General features: G+C 38.6%; 1 protein-coding gene across 2 annotated transcripts in view; it reads left to right on the forward strand.

The window, feature by feature from the left end:
• fars2 (phenylalanyl-tRNA synthetase 2, mitochondrial) overlaps window positions 1-12,990 on the forward strand; it is a 183,895-nt gene extending 170,905 nt beyond the window's left edge. For both annotated transcript variants that reach the window (XM_065294756.2, XM_073813159.1), the window contains exon 7: window positions 12,773-12,990. In XM_065294756.2, coding sequence (XP_065150828.2) covers window positions 12,773-12,911 — 139 coding nt within the window. In that variant the 3' untranslated portion in view covers window positions 12,912-12,990. The remainder of the gene's footprint in view (window positions 1-12,772) is intronic.
• The last annotated feature ends 12,864 nt before the right edge of the window (window positions 12,991-25,854 follow it).

Consider the following 25,854-nt stretch of genomic DNA (forward strand, 5'->3'; position numbering starts at 1 on the left):
CATCTAAGAATTGTACTATACAGTTTACTGAAGTAAATTATATAGTTTAATAGTCTTTTTTCATGTGGGTTCATTTAGAAAGGGTGATGGACATTTTTCTAATGTTTTTAAATTAGCATAGGCATTAAACAATGTAAAGCAGAAAAAAGTTTACTTTTTCTTGTTTACTTTTCTTGTTACTTTTCTTTCTCTGCTTTTCTCTTTTTCTCTTCAGCTCCTAAATGGTATCGTTTTAATGTATTAATTGCCAAAGGCTACCACCGCAACCTCACTAAAATAAGTCTTATGTTATTTTATTGAAAGATGTAATGTAAACATTGCGTTGTTATACGATACTACATTACCCATAATCCAAAACTTTTAATTTCCAAGCATACACAATAAGACACACCTCCGCAAGCGCCATTGCGTCATTAGCATTATGCAAATTAGCCCACTCTGTTCATATTTTGTAATGTTTTATGACTTTATTTATACTAAGGTTTTGTATTTATTATCATTTTACTGTAGATTGTTGTGTGGGGAATTTATCCTGTTATTAAATCCCTGTGGTTTTTTTTCACATACCGTCTTTGTGATCCCTATTTTAATCAATAAGGTCCCTGTGCATGCAGCGCGTAATGCCTGCTGATCGCGTCAATGAGATTTGTGCAATGACAAAATAATTTTTTATGCATGGAGGGCCCTCGTCTTGTTACAGGGCCCCAGGCAATCGCCTGTATTGGACAGGCCGGCCCTGATCTAGTGGTTAATTGTGGAATTACAGATTACCATAAAACTTGCGTAATTGACAAGGCAAGGCAAGGCCTTATATTGACAGGGAAATGTTTTCTCTTAATTGACGAGATACTCGTCAATGGCGAGGAAAGAGTTAATATGGATTTGTGGAGTGTATGAAGAAGGTACTGTATACATATGTGACCCTGTCTGTGAAGTCCAGGCTAAAGTCTTATAATCTAATGATGAGATTAGGAGCAAAGTTTCTATGGCTGCACAATAATCGAAAAACTAATCGGGATTACAATTGCGGGTGAAACGATAACATAATTGACTAAAATCTCAATAACAGATGTTTATTTGTGCTCATTTCTGTGCGTTTTGCCAGTATGTTTGGGCACCAAATGCAATGGTAAATCTGAGACTTTAAAATTGATTGTCACGGTGAAATCCGTGTCATGTTTTGTGTCTGTTCCGATTGTCGTCACCTGGACTCTTGTTAATTAATTACCTGCCTCATCACACCTGTGTATCATTAGTCTGTTTGTATATATACCCCTGCCTGTTGTATGTGCACTTGTCGGATGATTGTCTCTGATGTCATGTTTGTTTCCAGTGTTCCAGTTGTTGTACTTACCTGCCCATGTTGTTTCTCGTGTTTGTTTTCATGTTATTTATATTAAATGTTACCCTTTCGTGTGAACCCTGCGTTTGTGTCCTTGCTCCCGTTCCCGGTCGTGACATTGATATGTTGACGTGTCTTTCAGCCATTCGTTTTGGATTTTTTTACCAACAACATAACTCCATAATTATTCCACCCAATCTCACAAAATTATATACTTATAGTCACGTAATATATTTTTTTTTTTTGTGATACCGTCATGAATTTCCGCGTTTTTTCGTGATCGTATCACGAATTTCTGTTTATGTATCAATGTATTGGTTACTCAACTGCTTTTTCCTATTTTCAAACCATGTTCACTTCGGTTTAGGGTTAGATTTGGTGTTTGCATTAGTATGTCACTTTAAGATTTTTCAGATTTATTTTTATATTTTCTAAATTTTAAACCATTGTCGCCTGGCGTTAGGGTTAGAGTTGGGTTTGGGTAAGGATGTCATTTTATGTAAATCTAACCCTAAACCGAAGCGACAATGGTAAGAAAATAGGACAAAATAGTTGAGTAACAAATACGTGACAATGACACATAAGCAGAAATTTGTGATACGATCACGAAAAAACATGGAAATTCATGACAGTATCACAAAAAAGAATAAAAAAAAATGTGACTGGGCTAAATTATTTTTTATTTACATATTTAGTTTTGGATGTTTAGGATTTACTATGTAGCTGCTTTACAGAAACTTTCAAAAGTTCAATGTAAAATCTATTAATCAACAATAATTACAATTTCAATATCAATAGTGAATAATTGACAATTATGATTTTTGTCATAATCATGCAGCCCTATTTCAATCTTTAACATGATACTTACTCAGTCAATATTAAACATATCAAGATTTTATTTTTTACATAATGTAGGATGATTTCATGTAGAAAACCGTGACCTGTCACATATTTAGTTATAGCTGACATATGCTAAAGGACATCATAGGAAAAGCTAAATGTGGTACAGTATGTTTATTTGCACATTAATACTGTGAGCTGCTAATAACTGAAAGAGCCAATGTTTAATTTATTTCATTACTGGAGCTTTTTATGAATCTCAGTAGCATCATGAGATGTTTTGCTGGGTTTATTAACATCCTTAATACCAGGGTGTAAACAGCAGTCTGTGTCTTGTAAAATACTAAAATATATTCTAATAATAAACCAAAAATTGGGCTTAGACTGGATCAGCTTAAAAATAAATTGTGTTTAGTCGAAATCTTAAAGGTATGGTTTGGCCAAAAATTATATTAAACCCATGATTTACTCACCCCCAAGCTGTCCGAGTTGCATATGTCCATCGTTTTTCAGACAAACACATTTTCGGATATTTTAGAAAATGTTTTAGGGCGTTTTCACATTAGCACTTTTGGTGCGCACCCGGGTTCGATTGACATCAGAGTTCGATACATTTGGATGATGTGAACGCTGTCTTTCCGAACTCGGGTGCGCACCCGCGAAACGTACTCGAGTCCGCTTGAAAAGGGTGGTCTGGGGTCCGGTTCATGTGAACTCCAGATCGGTTCGCTGCTAATGTGAGCGCAATCGCACCAAATCGCGGAAGTGAACCGCTGTTAATTACATATTATATGGAAAGTCCCACCAAAACGTGTGTGTTTGTGTGCGTGCACTTACCTTGACAACAAAATGCATAGAATGCTTGCTTGACTTTTGTTCTTATTTTTTTAAACGTTTGGTTTTGTTTTCAAAGAAATAATACAGAAACGCACTTGCGTCTATCTGGCCCAAACATAAAGTCGTTTCGATGACAACGGTCTGTCCGCCGACGTCAATTTTTGCGGAGGCATTCAGAAATCATCTCTCTGCTTGGAATTCGTCAATCACACTTTTCGTCTTCTTGTTTACAGCGGTTGCCAAGCAACATGAGAACGCGCCGGCTGCAGCTTGATGATGCAAGCGTACCGCGGTTCGGATGCAAAAATAATATGTGAACACAGTCCATGGGGGGCATGGGGAGGGGGAAGCAATCGAACTCGGGTTCGGACCAGGCAATCGCACCAAATGTGAAACCGTCCTTAGATCTTTCAGTTGATTAAATGTGAAGTTACGGGGTCCACGACCTTCAAGTCCAAAAAAAGTGCGTCCATCCTTCACAAAATAAATTCAAACGGCTCCAAGATGATAAACAAAGGTCTTCTGAGGGTAATTCGTGCGGTGTTGTTGTAGAAATATCCATATTTAAAACTTTTTTAACGAAAATAAATACCTTCCGGTAGCGCCGCCATCTTAGTCGTGTCCGCATTCAGGATGAGAGCTTACGCAGCCTACGGAGGCTACTCTGCTGCTGCTCTGTGCCCCCGCCCTCCGAATTTGTCATACGTCACTAAGAAAAGTGCGTACACTACGCTTATACTCTCTCCTGAATACAGAGAAGTCTAAAGGGGATTGCACACGCGTCGCGCCTAGCAGAACTCAGAGGTATTGTAAACCGGAAGTGCACATTAAATAGCGCGAGCTTCGTCAGATAGCGTCTACTTCAAAATGCAAAATATACGTTAGCAGCCAATGTTAATCCTTAATGATTTGGGACAAATATGATGTTAGTTAATGTCAAACTATGTGAGTGGCGCTGTGTGGCGCGACAGGGATTTGAACAACTTCCTGAGTCACAGCTAGGCGGCGCGGACAGGCGCCACCTGGCGGCGCCGGTGTGCGTATACTCATAGAAAACAATGTGTTCAGTTGATTTAGAACGGCGCGGCGCTGAGCGGCGTGGCCGGTGTGCGATCCCCTTAAGATGGCGGCGCTACCGGAAGGTAGTTATTTACGTTAATAAAGTTTTAAATATGGATATTTCTACAACAACACCGCACGGATTACCCTCAGAAGACCTTTGTTTATCATCCTGGAGCCGTTTGGATTTATTTTGTGAAGGATGGACGCACTTTTTTTGGACTTGAAGGACGTGGACCCTGTAACATTACATTTAATCAATTGAAAGATCTTAAACATTTTCTAAAATATCTGAAAATGTGTTTGTCTGAAAAACGATGGACATATGCAACTCGGACAGCTTGGGGGTGAGTAAATCATGGGTTTAATATCATTTTTGACCGAACTATCCCTTTAACATAAATCTACACCCATGTCATATTAATCAAGGAAATACAAATATATTGTGTTAGCAATGTATGAATAAAGTATGATAAAGCTAGCTCCCAGTCCAATGGTGTCTTATTCCTAAAATTTGATTTTAAACATCTAACAAACTTCTATTGTAGAGCACAAGCCTGCTATCTCCAAGGTACAGTTTCTCCTTTGTCTCACCGAATGAATTTCATATTTGTACACAGTGGGGTTTTTTCTCTTATGTGCCTCATCGCAGTTTATCACACACACACCTTTCCATTCGAGGCAAAGCCTGTATGAATAACTGCACCTGCCGACTCCCACACCAAATTTTGCCAAGCAATAAAACCGAGTCGGCTCCAATAAAGTGGAATTGTTGTGTGTGTTTGGATCACTGTTCGCCTTCTGTGGCCACTGAATTATTGAACACCTGTGTGTTCACTGGAAATGTCAGCTGTTTCTTTTTACCGAGGCAGACAGAGACGGAGGAAGACCAGAAAAATGAATAGAAACGACATGCTAACTCGAGACTTGATACTTATTTTGATGTATTGACAATTGAAATAACAAAGTTTGTAGTTTGTACAGTTACGGTTACGGTGGGTTAGCTTTGCTAGCCATATAGCACAGTGGTGTTATTAACTTATTATTCAGCAGTTGTGAGATAATGCGCAAATCGTGATTTATTTTACAGAATTGTTTTATGTGAATGAACCAGTTCACACAGGGGTTCACTGATTCGACATAATTTTGCAATTGCGAATTAAATATTTTGTTCGGCATTAAAAAAAAAAAAGGACTTTGCATAAAAATGTATGACTTCCATGTGTGATGTGTAAAATGACTAAGACTCGTGTAATACTGATGCACTAAAGCAGACATAAGGAGGGAAATGTTTCTAAAAAGGAAACTTTAGTTCTGGAACCACTTTATCCAATTAGCTAGTTTGGCTGTTCGGGATGCGTGAAAACATACATGTCCCAGCGGCAGCCTGTGATAGCCTAAAATTGTCAGGATTCACATTTGTGGAGCTCACAGGGTTGATGTCTGGCTGAGAGAGGGAGCCTGCGCGCCAGCCGGAAATTCCACAAGTTCGCAGATACGCTTTCCCGCCGCCTGTGTGGGTAGAAAGCCGACACGTTTCACAGATATATTCATAGCCGTCTATTTTTACAGATAGCTATTTATGTCACCGTTTTTCCTGTCATACTGGGGTTTACTTTAATTGCTTTACCCTTTTACTTTTCTCACGTAAACTGTATCGCATTCATTTTCAATCCCTCCACAGTACCAGGTATGATCTTTCGGTATGTGTCAATCAGTTACGGATGAGCTTCCCTACGGGGATCACACTCATCTGTTGGTTATTTTTAGCAGCTTGACTGTGAGGATGCTGGTTTTCCCTGTGGGGAGAGAGAAGGTTTATTGATACAGAGATGCTGGATTGCCAAAGCACTTAGGATTCAGTGTACATTCCCCTTTATATGGAGAATAAATCATCACAGATTTATAAAAGCAGACGATTGTGACAAACAAAAGAATTCTGGATGACTTCAGGGCTTTAAAGGGACGTCCCAGGTTCAATACAAGTTTAGCCCTGTGGTCTAATATTGATTTGCACAGAAAGTCATTTCAGCGTATGCCTTATTGTTTTTTTAAAGCTAAAATTGCCGTATGACGCTTACATTGGAAGCAAACTGGGTCAGCGTTCAGTAGAAATGTGTATTTTTGTTAAAGCACTTGCATGCATAATTCAGTGAAATTTCATGTAATATTGGAGCTTCTAAATTGTCTATTTAAAGTGAATCCACGTTTCTAGCTGGATAAACATCTGGTTATGTATTACAGAAGTAGTTCCAGTGAGTTCGCTTCATGTTAACAAAGGTTTGCTGATGGTTACGTCATGTGCTGGTCTGGTATCTGTGCATGCAGGCTATGAAAACATATTGGCTTAATGGTATTGTTGTCATGGCAACAAAGTTGAAAGATTCTGACTTTTATCACACTTGTCATGTTAATACACGTGCAGTATGATGTTTAAGTAGGCTAGCTATATTTTTAAAATAGCATGTTTTTTTAAAGGGCACCTATTATGCAAAATGTACTTTTACAAGGTGTTTGGACATAAAAGTGTGTTGGCAGGGTGTGAACACAACCACCCTACAATGAACCAAATCCACCCACTTCTCCTTTTTTTATCCCCCATTATGCCAAAGCAGACTCATTAAACATGCTGCTTTGATTCTCTTGTTAATGTGATGTCACACTGATAAAGCCCCGCATACGACCACTGACTGCTTGGCTACCCAAAAGCTTTTCTAAATGTGTTTGGTAGCACTTATGCTCTAAACTATTGTCTACTGTTGTCCCAGATTTTTTTAACCAAAAACAGGAACTCTCATGAAAACAGCAAGTTTTTGCTCATCCCCAAATAGGGGCATTTTGGACCTGATCTGTGGGCTATTTTGAGTTAAAACTTCACAGGCACATTCTAGGCACATCTTGTCAGGATATGGGGTAACACAAAACACGAACCCAGATGCGGACGTAACAAAAAAGGAATTTATTACAAAACAGGGGAAAAACCAGGAAAACAAAACCCACGAGGGGGCAAAACAAGACAAGGGAAGACAACACTAAACTAACACTAAACTTAACAAAAACTAACAATAACTTTCAATACATTAAACAGAACAAGACTTAAATATATACAAAACTTACTGGAACCGACAGGGCAAGAAACAAGCATGGGACAAGGCATGAAACAAGACGAACGTGCACTAGACAACAAACACAAGGACTCTTAAATAGGGAGAAAGTAAATTACATACAGCTGAAAATAATCACGAGTAAGGGATCGGGGAAAAAGTGACGAGACCCGGGAAATGCGTGGTCGAAATAAACCAATACTACAACCACACACTTCCCACATAGAACATATGTACTGTCAGAACCCTGCCATGCTAAACTAGACTAAAATACCAACAGGATCCGGCAGGATTCTGACAGTACGCCCCCCTCCAAAAGGCGGCTAATAGACGCCTTCGAAGGGGGAACACTAAACACGGGACAAGACGGACTGCATACATGACATGAACCATGAAAACATAACAAATAACATTAGGGGCAAACAAGACATAACAATGACTGGATTGGGATGGGACAATAAAAATAATAAACAAGGGAGGGGGGGTGGGGGAACACAAAAGTTCATAGGGGGTGGTCCAGGGTGGGAGGGTGGGGAAAGAGTCTGGGTGGACTTCGGGAGAGTCCAGGGATGACCATGGCCAAAAATGGCAAAGTCTGGCTGGGGTGGCGCTGACTGCGCCCACGGCTTGGGTTGCGCTGGCTGCGCCCACGGCTGGGGTTGCGCTGGCTGCGCCCACGGCTGGGGTTGCGCTGGCTGCGCCCACGGCTGGGGTTGCGCTGGCTGCGCACACGGCTGGGGTTGCGCGGGCGGCGCACACGGCTGGGGTTGCGCGGGCGGCGCACACGGCTGGGGTTGCGCTGGCTGCGCACAAGGCTGGGGTTGCGCTGGCTGCGCACAAGGCTGGGGTTGCGCTGGCGGCGCACACGGCTGGGGTTGCGCTGGCGGCGCACACGGCTGGGGTTGCGCGGGCGGCGCACACGGCTGGGGTTGCGCGGGCGGCGCACACGGCTGGGGTTGCGCTGGCTGCGCACAAGGCTGGGGTTGCGCTGGCTGCGCACAAGGCTGGGGTTGCGCTGGCTGCGCACAAGGCTGGGGTTGCGCTGGCGTCTGCGTCGAAGCCTCTGGGCGTTCTGGACGCTCTGGCGGCTGCGTCGACGGCTCTGGGCGCTCTGGACGCTCTGGCGGCTGCGTCGACGGCTCTGGGCGCTCTGGACGCTCTGGCGGCTGCGTCGACGGCTCTGGGCGCTCTGGACGCTCTGGCGGCTGCGTCGACGGCTCTGGGCGCTCTGGACGCTCTGGCGGCTGCGTCGACGGCTCTGGGCGCTCTGGACGCTCTGGCGGCTGCGTCGACGGCTCTGGGCGCTCTAGACGCTCTGGCCGCTCTGGTGGCTGGGTCAGATCCCCCTTCCTCCTGTTCTTCTTCCTCCGGTTCTTGAGTACGGGAAGTGTAGCAGGAAGAACAGGGGTAGGTGTGGGTGAGACAGGTGTGTGCGAGCCCCTCGGAGTCGGAGAGGCGGGGACCGAACTCCCCAGTCTAATCGATCCCGTGATGAAACCCCTCGGAACCGATGGCAGTGGACCGGCTGCCGACTCCTCCTCCCGGGGTCTTTGCTGTGGTTCGAGACGGTCCACCATCTCCCAAAATGGTAAGGAGATGAGACCCGCTCGTTCCGAAATAGGAGGAGGGTTATCGAGGCCGGCCAGGAGGTATCGGTTGACCATCCGATCCGGAAAGCACGCCCTTCTGTCCAGGACCTTCTGGGCATAGCTATGCAGGCCGAGTCCCTTTTGTGGTGGAAAAAACCCAAACCCGGATTGTGACTCTGCGGTAAGGGCATTCCACCAAATTGGATCCTCGGCCATAGTCCGCTGGGTTCTTTATTGGCACGTTCGTTCTGTCAGGATATGGGGTAACACAAAACACGAACCCAGATGCGGACGTAACAAAAAAAGGAATTTATTACAAAACAGGGGAAAAACCAGGAAAACAAAACCCACGAGGGGGCAAAACAAGACAAGGGAAGACAACACTAAACTAACACTAAACTTAACAAAAACTAACAATAACTTTCAATACATTAAACAGAACAAGACTTAAATATATACAAAACTTACTGGAACCGACAGGGCAAGAAACAAGCATGGGACAAGGCATGAAACAAGACGAACGTGCACTAGACAACAAACACAAGGACTCTTAAATAGGGAGAAAGTAAATTACATACAGCTGAAAATAATCACGAGTAAGGGATCGGGGAAAAAGTGACGAGACCCGGGAAATGCGTGGTCGAAATAAACCAATACTACAACCACACACTTCCCACATAGAACATATGTACTGTCAGAACCCTGCCATGCTAAACTAGACTAAAATACCAACAGGATCCGGCAGGATTCTGACACATCTGAGATATTACATCTGTAAAAATGGGCATAATATTGGCCCTTTAATCTTTGATGCGTATAGCAAGTGGCTTACTGATAAAGCAATTTTTTTATTTATTATTATTATTATTATTATTATTATTATTATTATATATATTCATTGCCATTGATATAGCTTGTATTGAACAAAAAACTGGGGTAAGGTTCATTTTTTTTTTTTTCAATTTTAATTTTGTGGCGGACTGAGAAATAAATGAATGTATGGGAATGTACAACGACGCTCTCACGTGTATGATGTCACAGCAGTAGGCAGCACAAATATAACAACACGCCTATAATCCCTCCCACTCCGAAGTGTTACTAAACTCGATGGAAAAGCTAACCATGCCAAAGTGAGCTGACCCGACCTAACATAAACCAAACCAATGGGTACTATGCAATTGAAAAGTGCAATTTATATGGTTGATAAGTGGTTGGGTTTAGGGTAGGGGTGTGGTAAGATGCTCCAGGTTGTAATAACCTGCTGGCCCCTAGATGGCGCTTACCTCTAAAACGTTACTGTACGTCGCTATAACCTGCTTGCACAAACAAACCATGAGGTTGTTATTTTTGTTGGGCAGGCTTCTTGTCTTAAAGCAGAATTTTTTTCATCACAGAAATGCATTTGTTACAAATGCGCTTATGATATATATCAAATAAAAATTTTCTGTCCAACTATTTATTCATTCCCTGTTTATGAAAAGCTAAATAAAAATAAATAAATAAAATTAAAAAAATCTAAATAAAACACTTACTAACAAAGTAGTTTTTACTAACAAAATATATATTTTATTTGCATGTCATGTGACCATTACACAATACTAATAAAAATGTAAAATAAACATTGATAAAAACCTTAAAATGGATAAAAAATAAATAAATAAAGTTACAAGAAATATGTTAATAAAATAAAAAAGGTTTAATATTTAAAAAAAAATATTCATTCATGTGGCATTTAGCCACACTCCTAAAAACAACACAATCAGTGTTAGTTTAGGAACAACACACTTAATGCGTTGTCCCAGAATACAGTTTTATTTTGGAAACAACACATTTTGTGTTACTTTTTTAATACAATTTGGGTTTTATTTTAACACAAAATGACACACAGTGTTTTAAAAGCATAACACAGAAAAATGTGTAAAAAATTAACACATCCTTTCTTAAAGTGTATATACTAAGTGGGATGATGTAAAACCATAGACTGTAAAAAAAGATGGACGACGCCTGTTCGCTCTCTGAAAAGTGAAAAGTGAAGCCGCCAGTATCCCGATATGGCGCTGACATCTTGGGTTTTGAGTCTGCGCAGTAGCGATTTCGGGACCAGTCATGCGCACTAGTGAGCAGGAAGTGAAGCCGTGAAATCAAGACCCCGCACTCGCTCTCGCAGAATGCGCATATCACACGATATCACAGCTGTCAATCATGACGTGACACCACGGTTTTTATATTATTAAATAACTAACTAAACACAAACTTATTTTAACTCTTTCACCGCCAGCGTTTTTAAAAAAAGTTGCCAGCCAGCGCCAGCGTTTTTCATGATTTTCACCAAAGTTTAATGCCTTCCAGAAAATGTTCTTCTTTAAATAAATAAACATACAATATACCAAATGAAAGAACAGACCCTCTGCTTTCAAACAAAAAAAACCGTTTCATCCTACCTTTAGTGGTTCTTTTGCAATCAGCTTTTGAATATGGGTAGGTTTTTGCAAAAACACCACATTTTGAGCAAAAAGCAAAAATAATTCCATATTTGTGACGGACTTTTCATAGAGATCCCATTCAGAGCGATCTTTAAAACAGACACGGACATGCAGCAGCTTGCCATAGGGCAATACTTCCGGTTTTAAAAAGTTGCGGAAGGGCGCCACCTGGTGGATAATAGCGGTATTGCGGAAAGACGGAAAATCTCGTCATTGGCGGGGAAGCGTTTTCTCTTAATTGACGAGATATCTCGTCAATGGCGGGGAAAGAGTTAAAAACAAACATTTGAATTAACATCAGCGTGATAAAAACTACAGTAAATGACAGAAACCAGATTCGGAAAAAAGATCATTGAAGTTTAATTAAGATTTTTTAATTAGTCTGAAGTCCCATTGAATAACATGGGGGAGGCGGGGTTTATGACCTATACTGACCAGTCACTGGGGGGCGATCGAGAGGTTTTGGCTTTACTTTTCAGGGCTTGTGCGGCACACTTGTGTAAAACCAATTAGTTGTTTTTTTCCAAATGTAACTCTACTAGATCTGGATCATCCTGTCAGGATTTATTTGGTAATAACAACTGCACATTTTCCTTTATTTAAAGTTATTATTTACTGTGTTTTAACAATGCATACGTCAGCTTTAAGCTCCAGTTTTTATGCATTAGGATGTCACTGTACATCTGATGGGCATCAGCAGGGCCTTGTTGCCTCTAAATCCAATATCAGCAAAGTGAATCCGATGTAGCTTCGCAACTCCCCGTTGATTTGCACTGGAAACCCAGCAGCTGTTATATTCTTCTGTTGGCTGTCAACCATCTTGTTTCACTCGGTTGCCCCATGAAGATTTGTTCGAGTCCAGCCGCTTCCTTTCTTCCTCTGTATTCTGCAGTCTTGCGTACATGCAGGCTGCACATTTAAGAAGGAATCATGCCTGACTTTACTGCTCTCCCCGGAGAGCTCTGTGTAAGTGAAAACTTTGTAGTTTCTTGTCTTTGTTAATCCAAATCGTTACTCTCCTGAGACAAAGCACACTTCTTCTGTGTGTGTGTGTGTGTGTGTGTGTGTGTGTGCGTGCGTGCGTGCGTGCGTGCGTGCGTGTGTGTGTGTGTGCGTGCGTGTGTGTTTGTGAGAGAGAGAGAGAGAGAGAGAGAGAGAGAGAGAGAGAGAGAGAGAGAGAGAGAGAGAGAGAGTTTATGTAGAGATTTCCCTGAATGGTTTTCTTCCACAGACTAGGTTGACCTTATATACGCTCTTATATAACTTACGCATGCAGAAATATCTCTGCCCTACGCCAACTAAACTTGCATTTGAAGAATAGTTTAAAATTCTGTTATTGTTTATTCGCACTTGTTGCTTTCTGTATGTTGCTTCAAACCCCTTTGATTTTCCTTTTACTGCTTAGAGATATTGATGCGCGTCTCAAGTTCAGCTTTATGACTCAACCATCAGGTCACAGCAGTTAACAGATAAAGGTCTTTATAATGATATGTCGTCTTTCTTTTCATACCATTTCAGGACAAAGAGATCGAGCCACTGTTACCGCATCGTGTACCGTCACATGGAGAGAACTCTGACCCAAGAGGAAGTGAAGATTATTCATAGTGCCATTGAACAAGCGGCTGAAAAAGAACTTGGTGTGCAAGGAAGATACTGAGCTGATCTTTAAGAAATCTCCACCATGATTTACAGATATAGCATCGTCTCTCTGTTATCTAATAAAATACTTTTTGAAATTTGTGCTTTATTTGTGGTCTCCATCAGCACTAGCTAAACTAAAAAAGTGTAACGTGTACATTTTTTTAAAGTATCTTTACAGAGATGCTTGCTCTTCCAAGCTTTGATCAGGGAACAACTTCCGACTTTAAACCTCAATAAATTGCATCCATTTTTCACAGAAGTAATCCACACGGCTCTAATGGGCTCTTTTGTGGGTAATCGATGAGATTTTGTAAGAAAAATATCCATATTTGGACTCGCTATTCACGACGGTGTACCCATGGAAACCAACGCTCATTGCGCTAAAACTCTCTCCAAGATGATACATATGTATATTGGATGGCTTTAGGGTGAGTAAATCATGGGGTAATTTTGAAATTTTGCTTGAGTATTCCTTTAACAAAACATTTAATAAAGTTGTGCTCAATAAAGATTTCTCAGTTTGCACAAACTTAAACTCGAAATATAGGCACTTTAACTTCCTCGTAGCACCAACATGCAAATTTAAAAATAGTCTTTATACATATACAGATCTCTGACAGCTGCAGGTGTGTCAGTATGGTTGTTATTTCTATATTTGTATTACCCTGAAGAAGATGTGAGGTAGCGTAATGAGCTGCAGAAATTAGTAAGATAATGAAACCCTTTTTCAAAGTCAAAGCTAATAGGTTTTTTCATGTGTGTAGAAAATAAACAATGTAATTTCAAGGTGTAAATGTGTTTGCTGTGCATGTCTTTTATTTGGCTCTTTATGTTTCCATATGATAGAGAAATCACAGATGAGATCTCTTTAATATCGCAATTATTTCTCTAAATGGAAAACAAATGGAAACGTTTGCTTAAAGCATATCATGAAAATCTGACTTTTTCCATGTTTAAGTGCTATAATTGGGTCCCCAGTGCTTCTATCAACCTAGAAAATGTGAAAAAGATCAACCTAGTACCTTAGTTTTGGTAAACCATTCTCTGCAAAAATGTGGAAAAATAGGTCATTGAAAATTGGCTCCCCTTGTGATGTCAGAAGGGGATAATACCATTTAGTGCAGAGATCAGCTCATTTGCATTTAAAAGGACACACCAAAAACGGCACATTTTTGCTCACACCTATAAAGTGGCAATTTAAACATGGTATAATAAATTATCTTTATGGTATTTTGAGATAAAACTTCACATACGTACTCTGGAGACACCAAATTTATTTGACATATTAAAAAAAGTCTCAAATATTTCTCCTTAGAAAATAAATCTCAAAAATGTCTCCATTAGAGTTTCAGAAGAAACCTTAACCATGTCACAAACTGAGTTTAGATTAACCAAGTCTGCAATCCAGACCCAAACCTTTTACAATCATCAACAATTTAACAGCTCCTTACTCATTTTATGAATTTGACTCTGTGAGCTACAAAAGAGAAATCTCTGATCAATGTTGTTTACCTCTGGGTTAGCATAGTATCATTCTATATAAAGTAGTCATTCTCTTGTGGACAAGACCAAAAATGTTGATCTTATTGATCTTAAATATTGCCTCCTTACCAATTTCACTTGAGAGAATCCATGGTGACACAGGTGTCACAAACTCTGGTGATGATCTGGAAAGGTCCTTTTAAAGCAGTCTCCCTGGTTTTTAACTCCTTAAGGGACAACTACGGGACATCTCAGTTAGGTCACATGCCACCTTGGGATTTTTGTGTTTCCATGACAACATTTTCAATATGGCTGTCATGTTTGTGAGTGTCAGCAACCTCTAATTAAGCTTGTTTTTGTTTCTAAAGGGACATTTAATGGTTTTAACAATTGTAATGTTGTTGTAATACCATGTCTCAAATTATGTTAAACCATTTCTTAACAAATTGATAAAAACAAGTTATGTAAATATTATGGTGACATATGTCACATCAGGCTTTAAACTGCAAAATAGTAGGATACATTTTAATGTGACATTAAGTAAGAGGGTAATGAGCAGCTTAATTAAACTCATTCAGTTATTTTGAAGTGATATACTTTCTGCTGCTCATTTTAAAGCATATTTAAACAAATACAAATTATTCAAAATAATTAAATTGTTAAAAAAAATATATAATCAAACTATTATACTGTTTTGATGTCATTTAATCTTTTTTGTAGTGAGAATAACATAAACAGATTCAAGAAACAATTTGACTTTCACAATGCACTAAAGATCATTCTGGAGTTGAAATTGTTTAACTTAATTTGTTAAGTTAAAGTATCATAAAAGTATATGTTGATTTGACATCATTTACAGTGTAGTAAACATGGTTGAAAGGTTTTGTTTACACTAATATTTTTGTGTTTGACAGTTTTAGCAAACAGTGTGCATGTTTTTACAATGTTTTTGCATTATGAAGATGTTTAAAAGACCTCCAGTGTGAGGTAGTAATTTGTTTTTGTTATATTTTAGTTTGTGCATTTTTATGTTTTCATATATGTTGTAGCAAAAGGGAAATCTTGAAAATACATTTTTGTTTAACTCAAACTAGAACTTTCAAGTTATAGTTTGGAGGAATGTATGGACCAACAAATGAAAAGGAAACTCTGAAAACAATGTTGTTGTTTTGACTCGTAATAGTCACCATTATATAGCTTAGAAATATGTTGGGCAAAACCAAATAAAACAATTATTTCTAAAAAGAAATTATAATACAAACCCAGCAAAGTATTATTTCAGTATATGTTGTCAGTTAAATCTGTGTTATTGGGCAAAAATGAATAAAATGTTTTTTTCTCAATTGAGGAAATAAATACCCAATGTAATGTAAAAATTAGCATTAGCACCCATTGTGACATATACAGTATGTATATGACATTACAGATCTTAAACAAGGAGGGGTTGTATTTCCAAAATATTTTCAGAAATGTATATGGTCCATATGGTCTGTTTATATCCCCATAATTTTCAGTTGGTTTCAATTCAATCTACTATTTTAAGTTTTGACTTGTGATATATTAACATAACATATAAAAACAAGTTGAAATTTTTGCACTTAATTTGTTAAGTTAAAGTAACAAAAATATATATTTATTTGACATCTTTTCTTTTTTACAGTGTACTGTATTATTTTCTTTAAAAAAAACGAGCTTTGGACCTGTGCAAGCAATAGTCCTGTAAACTTAACATCATTAATATATTTCAGCAATACACTCAAAAGGTCTTGTTTCTAAAAATAAATCCAAGTTTTTAAAACTCTTTGATCATCCGCCCATCAGACATCACTTGTATTGCTTTTCAACTATTCATTCTTTTGTTTGTTAGATGCCATATTTGTTTTTTTAGATCGTGCCGTATTATTCATCTGAAGATCGCCCTTTTGGATCCAACGAGAACAATGCATTCCCATTACCCCTGCTGTACTTTATATTTATACTGAGACAGATTGGAAAAGCTGACCCTGACCAGTATGGCATTTGTAGGAACAGGCCAAAATGTCCTCTGCATTTTAATGAGCCCTTATGGTGCGACCCACATATGTCGCTTCTGCTTTCGAAGAGTGGCTAAAGAACACAGGGATCTTCCTTTGGGGAGCGAGCTCAATTAGAATCCAACTAATGAATTTTTGATGCGATGCAATCAGAAACGGAATGAATGGGACAGTCGTGAGGCGGCCCGGTGGGGCTACTTCTCATGCGTTAATGTATTTTTTTTATTTATGCAAGGTAGGATTTGATCATTCATTTTAATGACCGTTTTAGAGAACAAAAGAGTAGAAGAGATGAAAATCCTGATTATATCACTAAAAACATTAATTCAAGTAATTACTATATATATCAAGGTTGTTGACATGGACATTAAAGACCCACTAAAGTGCCTTGAAATGCACTGAATTGTCCGATACATTAATGAATGTAATTTTCAGTGAAACATCAGGAAGTTAGGATGGCCCTTCCTTTTTAAATAGCCAATAGCATTTACAGACTGGAATGTAATGAGAAGCCGTGCGTTCGAAAGCGTATACTGTGACAGTACGTACTAAATTAGATGAAGTACACTGACCACTCTATATAAAGTTGTATGAATATGGGTAGTATGAAATGTTTGATACATCACGTGACATACGTTGTCATAGCAACAAATGAGTCCTTAATTTGGATGCTGTTTAACCACAAGGGACAGTGAATTTACATTTAAATAGAGCCGCGTTTAATTTTCCAATATTTTTGAATATGATGACGCCTCTCCTTCTTTTTCTTCATTTGGTGACTCCTCTCCAGGGGGCTGATGGGATAGTAAAGGGTCCATCGAATGCACACTTCAAAATCTTACCAGAAGGGTAGTAGGTCATCCGGGTACTTTTTACCTACTGTTTTACTAATACTATGAATTCAGACATGTATAGATCACTTATCTATACATGAAGTAGACAGTTTTGGACGCAGTGAAGCTGAAGTGCAGAATGATGTCATAAAAATCATTGATATCTATTGGTGGAAGTGAGAGACTGTAAGTTTGAATCATACAATGTCTTTTTCATGTGAATTTTGTCTTTGGTTAAACTACACTCTTATAGATATTCATAAGGCAAACATATTCATACCAAATGCAAAAACATTTAAATTTTGATTTCATGGGGATTTAACAGTGCCCGCAACATTTCCACAAGATGCCTGTTTTTGGTAAATATTTTATGTAACCTGTAAACTAAAAAGAGCATGCAAAATACTTTGTAGAATAGTTTCAGGGAAAAGTACAGCACACTGCAAAACTGCAAAATTTGGGCTGTCTAATGAAATACAGTGAGATGCCTGCAATAGTTTCAGTTAGATACAAATTTGAAAGAATGAAAATGAACAATACAAAGATATGTTTGTACTGTGACTAGGTTCCTGAGGATATTTTCATCCTAATAACTGGGTTCTCCTCACAGCAATATGATGTGATTGAAGTTAATATTAAGTCCATCAGCTCTACAGGGGTTTGTAGAAATTAAAATTGAACCTGGAAATCTTTCATGTTTTCTGCTCTGAGAATGAGAAACTGGATTCTGAAGAAATTTCTGATTTTTTGGGATGTTCTAGATGGATCAATACTCAGACCAGAGGCTGGTAAACACTACAGAGAAACAGACGATCAAGGGGAATTAAAGAAAGAAAATAAAAGGCGATCTATGACCCTTTGTTGTGGAAATACTGCAAGTAAGGGGTCAAAGTACCACATCCCTGTGTGTTGGAGAGATCTTTTTGACATGTGGAAGAATACATTTGACTTGGGTCAGATTTTACATTTATGATCAATGCATTTTTTTAAATAAATCAAAACTTTGGCCTTTCTATTGCTTGTGATCAGACTGACATATTATCTGCACTATGACCTCATTTCTAGAAGTAGAATGCAGAGTTAAAGGAAAACACCACCGTTTTTTTATACACTAGTCAACATTTGAAGTGGATCAAAGCCTTTCCTAAAAGTTGTCTTAAAACCAATACCCATTACCCATTTTGTCCTAGGACAACTTTGATGAATGTTTTTGATCCACTTCAAATGTTGACTACTATATTTTACCATGTTCTTACCTCAACTTAGACAAATTAATACATTATGCAATGCGTGCACTTAATCTTTGCACAGCGTGTCGTGAATGTGTTAGCATTTAGCCTAGCCCCATTCATTCCTTAGGATCCAAACAGGGATGAATTTAGAAGCCACCAAACACTTCCATGTTTTCCCTATTTAAAGACTGTTACATGAGTAGATACACGAGTAAGTATGGTGAAACACAATAAAACGTGGCGATTTTTAAGCTGATAAGAAATCGAAAATCTACTCGGTGTGCAGTAACATCATCACTCCTGACTACTCCCCCTCTCGCTCAAACTTCCGTCAATATTACTGTGCCCAAGATCGTAGTCTTTAAATAGGGAAAACATGGAAGTGATTGGTGGCTTCTAAAATCATCCCTGTTTGGATCCTAATGCTGCGTTCACACCAGCCGTGGTAGAAGTAGAATGCAGAGTTGATTTCAATGCACGAGTGATTTCAATGTTAAGTCAATGTGAAGATGCGTTGACGCGCATCTGGAGGTCTAGCGGTGCCAATTAGGCATTTAGCGTGATGCAGTAGACGCGATTCCATCTCATTCATGATCTAGTTCGCGTGAATTGAGCATTGCCGCAAGAAACGCGCAAGTTGAAAAATGTGAACTTTGGCGGAAAAACACGCCACGTTAACCAATCAGGAGCTTGCTCTAGTAGTGACGTGATTACAGGAAGCGAGCAAAGTTGCAGAAGCCCCTCCCATGACGCAAATTTCTGCGTGAATGTCTCAATTACTAAAATTGACGCCTGAATGAAGCGAGTAAACTCAAAATGTTCAAGTGGCAAACTGGATGCGGTAGACGCAGATTTGACGCCTCAAACGTGGCTGGTGTGAACCCACAGTAAGGATTGAATGTGGCTAGGCTAAATGATAACACATTCATGATGCGCTGTACAAAGATTAAGTAAAAGATAGGGATGTATTCATTAATCTTAGTTGAGGTAAGAACATAGTAAAACAGTGATGTTTTCCTTCAACATTATGGTCTTTCAGGAAAACATAAAAAATGAACTTGGTTGGAGTCAGTTTTACTAAATAATTTCTTGTTCACTTTACTTAACAAACACAAGTAACGGCATATGATTAATTTAACTTAGTAATTTCAACAAAAGACTGTGTCTTGTCAGCTTTACTCCAAAATTATTTGTTCAGCCAATAAAGCATTGTTGCGTAAAAGTAACAGATTAATAAAACCAATACAGACTTGCATCTCATTGGCTGATGATGCTGCAGTGTATTATGGGTAAATTGTTGTTCTGGCAGAATTGTTGTACCCTCTTGCAAAAGTGTAGCAGGATTAGATAGGTACCTGAGTAATAAGTGGCCAAGTATTAGTTAATTAACTTGTTCTGATATATTTTAGAACAAAACAAACCAACAAATGGTTTGAAATGTTACATTGCATTTCAAATATGTTTGTGATATGTTTGATAAACTATAATTAAATAAAGGTTGTATTGAGCAGCTGCACTCTGATTGATTGATTCGTTGTTATGGAGTTATTAAATCATAATTTTTTTTCATCAATTAAATGTTTCATAATAGTGATTTTACTAGGATTTCTTTAGTCCATGTAACATTTAAATTGTCAATTTTACACAAACTTTTTTAGTAAATACAACTTAAATTTTATTTGTTGACATTACTTAACAAAGCTATGTGGAACCCACTTGACGAAGGTTTTTTAAGTAAATCCAACTTTTTATTTTTTTGAGTGTAGATATTTAATATTCAAGCTAAAATCTATGAGATGTGTTACAAACTGAAAGTCACGCAACTTAATAGACGGGCAGAATAGACTTCTGGGGATAAAGATTTAAGTTCGACCTGATCCTATCTCATTTTCTATCGCTCAAATTTTAAATGTTTTATATAAATAGTTTATAGTTTAAAAGCAGACAGAAATAAAAAAGACAAAAACAAACTAAAATAAAAAATAATAAAGCCAGAAAAATTTTAAACTAATTTCTCTTGTATATTTCTTGCTAGTAGGTAAATGAAGAGAATACAGCAAATCTGGCACAAATACAGCAAATCTGTCATTATGAATGTTAAATCCCTTTTTATTGTTTCCTCTCAGGTAAAGTGCAGGTAAACAAACCTCAGCTGGGACTTCTCTTGGAATTCTTTCAGACAATTTTCTACAAGAGAAATGTATTTGCTCAACCTTAGGATCTTGCGTTTTTAGCAATTATTTATAATGATGGTACACACACAACATTTGTAGATTTGTTTATTGACCAGTAAGCTATCATTGATTTTTTGAAAATCACAAGTGGCCCTTGTCATTGTAGTCTTAACAAGCAATCTTTATTTACAAGATTGCTGTCAACATATACTAGTACATCTTTATAGTAATTGACATGTATGTGCTTTATATTTACTCAATTCAGTGTCTAAATAGACCTAAATATCCAGTCAGATTGGCTACTGGACCAATTTGACCCATGAACACTGGCCATTAAGTTTCCGGCATCATGATTGTTTGTCAAATGCATTAATATTAATATAAACTGCACAGTCCCATCAAGGTGCTAAATGTTTTACATCATTTACAATATTAATAATTCATCTTTAGACAATTTTGTGAATGCATAAACAACAGCATTACTGTCATTTAGCCACCTAACACACTAAGCAAACCCTTTAAACCCAAATCTCATCATTAGATTATTAAACTTCAACCTGGAATTCACAGACAGGGTCACATATTAGTAAAAGCCCAATATCCAAGGGTCTCCAAATAACCATAGACTTTGCTTGGAAACAGTATCAAGATGCTGGAATCACTTTTTCTTGTGTAAAAGTCTATTTATTTTGTTAGTCTTTGTCGGTATATAAAGGGTTACTAACGTAGCTATATTGTGTCATACATCAAGCTTGTGTCTCGTGGAGTCAGTAAGAATGTCTGGTGCTTGTGAAAAAGGGTTAATAATGACATTAAAGTGTGGGCCGCAGGCGATGTGGTGGACACATTAAGCCGAGAGGTTATTCAGATTGGATCCGGTTATGAGACGCTATGGTGCTCCCAGGCCTACTCACCAGGTGACACCTATATTAATCACAGCAGCCCTGCTGGAAACTCCATTCATACACTCTTATCCTCAAAGAAAGCCCTGGGCATTGAAAGAAGAGAGAAGTCGGCAGTCTTCTGGAGTGATGGTCAAGAGCTCCTCTAAACTATAAAGATCAAGATCAGCTTTCCAACTTTATTTTAATATTTTATTTTATGGACACAAGAATAGCAACTCGCCACAAATCCATGAACCTGAAATGGAAAAATATGCCTCGCCTTGTTTTAACCTATGATACCTGGAAAATCATTTTATTTTTCTTATTGGGTGAAACAAAACTTCTGTTGTATAAAAATTTATTTACACACTGCAAAAAAACACCAAAAGGAGAAGTAGATGGATCGTCCCTGCCATCTACTACTGACCAAAGGTGGGTTGACAAGTTGCAAGGGTAACTATCAAGTGCAACTAAATAAATTTTTGCTGATAATTGTCAGTTATACTGACATTTTCGCAGCCGCAGCCATTTTGTTAAATGTTTCACATGGAAAAGTGACGTCAATGCACACCCTTTATACTTTACAATGTGCACTGCATTGGGTGTCGGCCATTTTGTAGTGGTGTCAGAAAACTTAATTCCCTAGATTGGAGTTGTAGTCTTTGCATCATGAAAATCAATTTGACTCACAAATCATGTTTTAAATAACGTTTTATAACCTTAAAGGTCCCGTTCTTTCTGTGTTTTTAAAGCGTTGGTTGTGTTTACAGTGCGCAATATAACATGTGTTCATATTTCACATGTAAAAAAAAAACTGTATTTTTCACACAATTGTCTTATCTGTATAGCGCTGTTTTCACTGTCCTCAAAACAGGCTGATGTCTTCCTTGTTCTATGAAGTCCCTCCTTCAGAAATACGTAATGAGTTCTGATTGTGTAGCTTGTTTAGTGTGTTGTGATTCGATAGCAGCTTAGCTTGCCGTTAGCTTATCTGGCGACTGGCGTATTCCTGTGGGCGGAGTTTAGTCCAAAAAAAAAAACAGTTTGTCCATTTCTTCCACATTCAACGCTGTGCATCCAGTGTTGAAACATTTTCATCTTTGGGTGAAACGCTCAGCTCATTAATGTCACTTTTCACTCAGCCACCCAATCGCAGTGGAGGAGGGGCGGGACAAATACCACAACAATCTAAAAGTGATTTTAGGGATATCTGTCTTTCCCCATTTAAGTAGAAAGGAATTTGACTTTAATAATACACCATTGACAGTAAGGAGGGACGTTACACTTTTTAGAATTGCGAATTTCTTTGGATTCAAACATTGCTTGAAACATTTAGTATAATATACAGGAAGTACACAAGTAAACAAAATATATAACAGTTGTTTTGCTTTTATTGTGCTTTATAAACAAGAAAGACAAAGATGATAAAAAATATTGTTTCTTTAAACCATAACACTAACCATTGGTTTAATATAGAAAATATTTATTTTATAATATAATACACTCATTACCATCATGGTCCCCAGGGGTTAAAGAGGTTGGAAACCTCAAGTCAATGGTAATTCAATGTCTAACTTTGAGCTATTGACTCTTCTGTGCAACAATGCTCTTGTGACAGAGAGCTCCATTTACCTCTATGAATCTGGATGTAATATCACTTCAGGTGTGTGAGGTGGACCTTTGAGGATTGTAGCCCCCGATCTTCCAAATAGTCAAGGGTTGACGCGTCACACTGTGTGCATGTCACAAAGTTATTTCTCAGTGCTCTCCGAGTGCTCTCTTGTTATATTTCATTCTCTGATACTCCTGGGCTATTTGTATTGTGCTTGTGTCATCTGGAAAACAAGAGCTGAAGTAGAGAAATGGAGAAGGGTCCAGAAAATTAAAGTCTGTCTTTGAGACGGAAGATTTATTGAACCGGTTTCTCCGAGACTTGAAAGTCACACACTACTGCAGAAGCATTTAGCAGCCTGTAGGACTTTAAGGACAGCAGCCCTATTAGTTTTGCAGAAACACATCCTACACCTGATATGCCACTAAAAGGATTCTGAGAGCTTCTGTCCAGAGGTAAAAGCAGCAAAACTGAAGTGTAATAAAATTATGAAGACGTTTTCAAACGCTTCCCACAAACCTGGCGGTGAACTGTTCATTTTGGTGTTCCGGTATGCTCACTTCCAGTACCTGTGTGACCTACAGTTGCCCCAAAACATATCAGGATGTTTAAGTTACGTTTAAATATGTCTGTCACTGCATTAGAAAATATATATAATGTATAAAGTCTGATCCTCTCATGTTCCCACAGGTGTCAGTCATCACATTACCTGGCAATGTTGTACTAACGGTTCTCAAACAGGTACACTCCAAAATATGCTGAGTTATTTTCAACCCAGCGTTGAGTCAAAAGGGGATGATCCCAGCAGCTGGGTTAAAATTAACACAATTTTTTTTTTATTTGACCGCACAATGGATTAAAACCACTCAGTATTTTGGGTTGAACTATCCCAGCATGGGTTAAATTACTGGGATCATCCCTTTTTGACCCAATGCTTTTTTAGAGTGTAGTGTCCAAATCAGTTTTGTCCTTGAACAGCGCATCTAATGTTTCTTTCATGTAAAATTGAAATACTTGTTCTTGTTAATGCTTTTCTTGAAAGTGGGCTTGTGTTTGCTGGGTTTTCAATTAATGCAACTTGGTGTGACACCTTGTTGTCTAATGCAATAACATTTATGCATTATTAAGTATTGATTAAAGGTTCATACATTATTAAGTCGTTTTTAGGTAATTAAGTTCAACCACATTATTTCTGTAGCTCAGCTAGAGCACTGTAATGCCAAGATCATGGGTTTGATTCCTGCCAAATTACTTAATGTAAATATAAGTGTCTAAATAGTTCTCAGTACCACTGCAGTACACTCACCTAAAGGATTATTAGGAACACCATGCTAAAACTGTTTTTGACCCCCTTTCACCTTCAGAACTGGTTAATTCGACATGGCATTGATTCAACAAGGTGCTGAAAGCATTCTTTAGAAATGTTGGCCCATATAGATATGATAGCATATTGCAGTTGATGGAGATTTGTGGGATGCACATCCAGGGCACGAAGCTCTCGTTCCACCACATCCCAAAGATGCTCTATTGGGTTGAGATCTGTTGACTGTGGAGGCCATTTTAGTACAGTGAACTCATTGTCATGTTAAAGAAACCAATTTAAAATGATTTTAGCTTTGTGACATGGTGCATTATCCTGCTGGAAGTAGCCATCAGAGGATGGGTACATGGTGGTCATAAAGGGATGGACATGGTCAGAAACAATGCTCAGGTAGGCTGTGGCATTTAAACGATGCCCAATTGGCACTAAGGGGCCCAAAGTGTGCCAAGAAAACATCCCCCACACCATTACACCACCATGCACCAGCAGCCTGCACAGTGGTAACAAGGCATGATGGATCCATCTGAATGTCTCAACCAAAATGGAGACTCATCAGATCAGGCAACATTTTCCAGTCTTCAACTGTCCAATATTGGTGAGCTTGTGCAAATTGTAGCCTCTTTTTCCTATTTGTAGTGGAGATGAGTGGAACCCGGTGGGGTCTTCTGCTGTTGTAGCCCATCCGCCTCAAGGTTGTGCGTGTTGTGGCTTCACAAATGCTTTGCTGCATACCTTGGTTGTAACAAGTGGTTATTTCAGTCAAAGTTGCTCTTCTATCAGCTTGAATCAGTCGGCCCATTCTCCTCTGGCCTTTAGCATCAACAAGGCATTTTCGCCCACAGGACTGCCGCATACTGGATGTTCTTCCCTTTTCACACCATTCTTTGTAAACCCTAGAAATGGTTGTGCTTGAAAATCCCAGTAACTGAGCAGATTGTGAAATACTCAGACCGGCCCGTCTGGAACCAACAACCATGCCACGCTCAAAATAGCTTAAATCACCTTTCTTTCCCATTCTGACATTCTGTTTGGAGTTCAGGAGATTGTCTTGACCAGGACCACACCCCTAAATGCATTGAAGCATCTGCCATGTGATTGGTTGATTAGATAATTACATTAATGAGAAATTGAACAGGTGTTCCTAATAATCCTTTAGGTGAGTGTATATGCTAGTTGATTTTGGTGTCAAGCTGAATATTAAGAACACTTCCCATAATCCCTGTGTGTATCGGTCATGCCGTTGTATCCGGTTTGTAGTAGAGCGTTTATAAACCATGCTGAGAGGTCTGTGAATATGTATGGAAAACAAATCAAATAACTTCCAAACCTTGAAGTTTCTTATCATTTTAAGCAAATTGTATTTTATAAGTCCACAACTGGTTGGTCGC

Source organism: Paramisgurnus dabryanus, chromosome 22 (genome assembly GCF_030506205.2).
Source record: "Paramisgurnus dabryanus chromosome 22, PD_genome_1.1, whole genome shotgun sequence".
NCBI classification, from domain to species: Eukaryota; Metazoa; Chordata; class Actinopteri; order Cypriniformes; family Cobitidae; genus Paramisgurnus; species Paramisgurnus dabryanus.